Consider the following 4,926-nt stretch of genomic DNA (forward strand, 5'->3'; position numbering starts at 1 on the left):
TCAGCTCACGGTACCTCGCGAGAAGTACACAAGTCTTGTAAGACACCGCACAGTAGCTTTATTGGATTAAAGACTACAACTCCCAGGAGGCAGCACTTCCTGGCGCTGGGCCTTATGGGATCTGTAGTGCTCCCGTGAGCAGCTACACTCTCCTCAGGCGCCACCCCGAGGGGAGCTCTCGGGCTCCCTCTGGAAGCCGTTAGCCGGGGCCGTGCTGCAGTGCGAGTTATCTGGCGGCCGCGGCGGCGGCGGCTGCTGTAGCCGTCGCCGCCGGAGACGGCTCTCCCGTTAGTGAGCTCCCCTGTGGAGTGGGGCGCGGCGGAGGCTCAGTGCCGCCCCAGGACCCGGCGCTGAGGGGAGAGTTACGCGCCCTGGGCTCGGGCGATGATGCTAGGGGCTCGAGCGCCCGGGCACCGGCGCCGATAGCGAAGGCCCCTCGCCCGGACAACGTAGCTGGAGCCAGTGGCGAGCTTTCCCCGGGCCTGCCTTTGCGCCCACGGCGACGGCGGCGGCGGCGGCGGCGGCGGCGGCGACGACGACGGCACTGGTGGCAGTGGTGGCGAAGGAAGAAGAAGCGGAGGAAGAAACGGCGGAGGCGGACCAGCAACCCGAAGCCCTGTCCCCCGCAGGACGAGGCATGCGCGGAGCCTGCGACTGTGGCTCTCTGGTCTCCTCCCCGCCAGCCTTCCCCGCCTCCGTTGCCTACACCCCAAAAAGTTCGACCTCCGCCACCTCAGCGCCGGCGGCGCAGACGGCGGGCCATGGAACTCGAGAACATCATGGCCAACACTCTGCTACTGAAGGCTCGTCAAGGTATGTGTACCCCAGGCGCCCGATCTCCCCGAAGGTAGTGTTTCCTAGAAACTCCCAGTCCAGGGAATCCTGATCTCGGTGGGACCTTCATTCACATTGTCCTCTAAGGGAGTTTTGATCCCACCGGAACCAGTCCTGGCTTCGTCCTACTGCTTGGCAGGTGTCAGCAAGTGGTCAATCTGGTCTAACCTTTATTGTGTTTCTTTGTGTTGTCCTGGCTGCCCTGGAACTCACTCTGTAGACCAGGCTGGCCTCCAACTCAGAGAGATACACCTGCCTCTGCTTCCACAGTGCTGGACTTAAAGGCGTGAGCCACCACTTCCCAGCATAAACACATCACTATTAAGCCACAACCTTTCCTTTCTTGCTCATCCCCAAGAACATAACAAGACCCTGTCTGAAAAATAAAAACAAAACACAATTTGAAATCTAAATCCTTATCTTTTTAAATTTAGCAGGACTTAGCAAAAAGAGTGGTCGTAGTAAAAAATGGAGGGAGATCCTGAAGCTGCCCCCAGTTAGCCTGTGCGGTGACCTAAGATGCTCCATCGGTAAGTCGTGCCATCTTATGTCTATAGGGTATCTGACATTCAGCATTACTTAGACGCTACTAATTTTTCGTTTTCCTTATAACTTCATTTAGTCTTTTGTGTGTAGGAGAGACTTTGTTTTCTAGAGTGCAGTCATGAAAGTTGATGGCTGACTTTTTTATTAATAAAAGTTAGTATAGATTGAGACCACAGAGTTAGCTCAGTGGTTAAGAGCACTTGCTGCTCTTGCAGAGGGCCCAGGTTTGGTTCTCAGCATCCACATGGCTGCTCACAATTGTCTGCAGCTTCAGATTGAGATACCGTCTTCTGCCTCCTCAGGCCCTGTGCATATGTGTACAGACATATGTGCAGGTAAAGTACCCATACACCTAAATTAAAGACAAATTAATCTAAAGTTTTTAAAGCTATGTCAATGTATAGCTTTGTGCATATGAATGCAGTGCCTGTGGTAGCCAAAAGAATGTGTTAGATCTCCTGGAGCTAAAGATTGATTGGATCCAAGTCCATGCTGATCCAAGTAGAGACATCATGAACACAGCTAAGTCCCATTTCTGTGCCTTTTGTTTCTTTGTTTTGTTTATCTTCTTGGGACTTGAAGGCCAGAGATCTAAGGCTACTCATTTTCAAAGCATTCCTGGCCTGGTTTCTGATCCTGCTGTTCAAATAATTCAAGAGGAGATGGTGGCAGTCTCTGCATTCTTACTATTCCGGGTAGGGTCCAGCATGTGTTAGGTTACTGAGAGAGATTGTGTTAAAGGAAGCATGTGTTAGCTGCTAGGGGGAGCACATGGTGTCCTCCTAAGGGAAATGTGAAATATGAAATGGTGAAGGTGCTCTGCCCTCAGAATACAATCTCCATGAGGTAGAGCAGTGCCCTCCAAATACTTCAAGGGCATTTAGGTTAAAGAGAAGCCTTTCTCATTGTTGACCAACTGAGGAGGGGAACTGGAGTGAGAACTCTGATCTTAGGTCTTCTCTGAAGTGGCCAAGAAACAACCACAGCAGGAACAGATTCAGCCAAAGCTCAGGCTGAGCTACAATTATTGTCCGAAGAATGGTTCTAAAGATTATTATGTCTTCTTTTTTAATACCAACTACAGACAGTATCAAGAAGAGAAGGAGTGTAAAGAGGAAGCAATAACCTGCATCTCAGCAATGAACTTCCTATTAGGGAGTACCTACCAATTCCTCTGGGCTTAGACATTCCAGGGTATCTTTGAGTTCTCCTGTAGGTGGAGACAGAATCCTTCTTTGAACTGACCTTCTAATTTTGGAGAATTAAATCACTGGTCATTGATGACTTGTAGATGTGCACAATTCAATGCTTTATTTATTTAGACATATTTTTGAGACATACATTTATGTAGGCCTGGCTGAAATTGAACTAACTACATAGACAAAGATGACCTTGAACTTCTGATAGTGCTTTACCCCCCCCAAGTGCTAAGATTATGGATATATATATATCCATATATATAATAATATATATATATATATTACTCTGCCTACTGAACTCAATTCCTAGCTCACTTGCCTAGACATTTCCATATTTAGACCCAATGATTTCAAATGAATGGCTTAGACTCCCAGAATTACTTGCTATTAATAACTCCGTAATGGAGGGATTTGTTATGGTTTGCTCATTTACTGTAATTCCTCAGCATCAGAGTTACTTTTGGGACATCAGCTATGTTTATCCATTTTAAGTTGAGAGCCACTGTCTTAGTTAGCCATTGTGAAAATACTGTGGCCAAAAGCAACTTGAGCAGGAAAGGATTTATTTAAGTTTACAACTCTTAGGTCATACTCCATCACCAAGAGAGGTTAGGGCAGGAATCTGGAAGTAAAAACTGAAGCAAAGGCCATGGAGGAAAGCTGGTTACTGGCTTGCTTCCTATGGCTTGCTCAGTTTGCTTTCATATATACCCCAGGACCACCTAAACGGATGGAACCACCCACAATGGGCTCACCCATATCAATCATTAATCAAGAAAATGGCCTACAAACTTACCTATGGGCCAATTTTATGGAAATATTTTTCAATTAAGATTCTCTCTTCTGGGATTGGAGAGATGGCACAGTAGTAATGAATGCTGGTTGCTCTTACAGAGGATCTGGTTTCAATTCCTAGTACCCACACTGTGGCTTACAAACATCTGTAAGTCCAATTTCAAGGGATTCAGTGCCCTCTTCTGACTTTCAAATATTCACACGCATAAAATAAATTTAAAGAAAAATTTCCCTCTTCCTAGATATGTCTAGGAAGATTTGTGTTGACAATAAACAACCAGCATAGCCACTGCTAGGAGAGCAACTGGCCTCCTTCCCAGCTGTCATCCTCCTATCTCCCTCTAGTCCCCCTCCTCTCTCCTTCCCTCCATTCCATTCCCCTTTTCTTCCCCCACCCCCTTCTATTGTTTTTCATTAGCATAGAAAATAATGGGCCTATGCAGTAGTGCCCATATTTAATCCCAGCATTCTGGAGACAGAGGCAGAAGCAGGTGGATCTCTGTGTGTTCTAAGCTAGCATGGTTTACATAGGAAGTTGTAGGCCAGCCAGGACTACATAATGAGACCTTGTCTCATAACAAACCAAACAAAAACAAAACAAAGTAATGGGTTTCACTGTTACATTTTAATCCCTATGTATCATTAGACTTTGTTCTAATTTGCCTTCCCCTGCTGCTGAACATGGCTTTCTTGCTGAAGATTTACTTGTTCTAAATAATGCTTTTGTTTTAGAATTTTTTTAGGGGTGGGGTAGGGTTTGAGACAGGGTTTCTCTGGGTAGCCCTGGCTGTCCTAGAACTCACTCTGTATACCATGTTGACTTCAAACTCATAGAGATTGCCTGACTCTGTCTCTGGGATTAAAGGCATGCGTTGCTACCATCTGGCTGAGCTATTTGGAACCTTGTTTTATATTCTTTTTGACACAATTCTGGAACATTAGGGTTTTATTCTCAGAACAGTAAGGTAAGGAGAGGCAAGGGATACAATATTTTCTATGAAAAAGAAAAAATAAGCAAATAACTATAAAAGGGAAAGTTAAAAATCACTGAGCATAAAAAAGCAAACAAATCAATAAACATAATTTAAATTTTGTTTGCAAGTATAAAGAGTATGAGGATGGAGAGAGGTTTTAAACTGATTAGTTTAAAAACTAATTCTGATTTAGTACATTGCTGCATATGCAGTTTGTTCTAGATACCTAGAGTGGGTGAAGTAAGTAGAAAGTTCCCTTTATGCTCCTGCCTTCCTTGTGGATGGCTATCCCTAGGGCTTATCTATCTCCTATATATTTTATTTTTGAGAAGAACAATCTATTTCAAGTTAAACTTTGCAAATCCTTACAAATATTAGTTGTTTTTGGATGTATCTTAGTGTTGGTTGGTTGGCCGATTTTGTTTCTTTGAGACAGAATTTTTGCATGTAACTCAGGCTGCCCTTGAATGTATAGTCCTTTTACCCCAGCCTCCAGAATGCCAGGATTATAAGCATATGCTACCACAATCAGTTCTGCCTATTTTGTTTTTATTTTTATTTATTCCTTTTTTATATTT

At 44.9% G+C, this 4,926-nt stretch overlaps 1 protein-coding gene across 5 annotated transcripts in view; it reads left to right on the forward strand.

Annotated features, from left to right (window-relative positions):
• The first annotated feature begins 743 nt into the window (after positions 1 to 743).
• The window catches only part of Grk4 (G protein-coupled receptor kinase 4), a 77,492-nt gene continuing 73,309 nt past the window's right edge, over positions 744 to 4,926 (forward strand). For 2 of the 5 annotated variants that reach the window (XM_013353339.2, XM_026788632.1), the window contains exons 1-2: positions 744 to 813; positions 1,269 to 1,364. In XM_013353339.2, the coding sequence (XP_013208793.1) occupies positions 762 to 813; positions 1,269 to 1,364 (148 nt within the window). In that variant the 5' untranslated portion in view covers positions 744 to 761. Of the gene's footprint in view, positions 814 to 1,268; positions 1,365 to 4,926 lie in introns of those variants that run through there. The other 3 variants (XM_026788634.1, XM_026788633.1, XM_026788635.1) reach the window with 2 other exon arrangements.

The sequence above is a fragment of the Microtus ochrogaster genome, unplaced genomic scaffold (assembly GCF_000317375.1).
Source record: "Microtus ochrogaster isolate Prairie Vole_2 unplaced genomic scaffold, MicOch1.0 UNK5, whole genome shotgun sequence".
Classification (NCBI taxonomy): Eukaryota; Metazoa; Chordata; class Mammalia; order Rodentia; family Cricetidae; genus Microtus; species Microtus ochrogaster.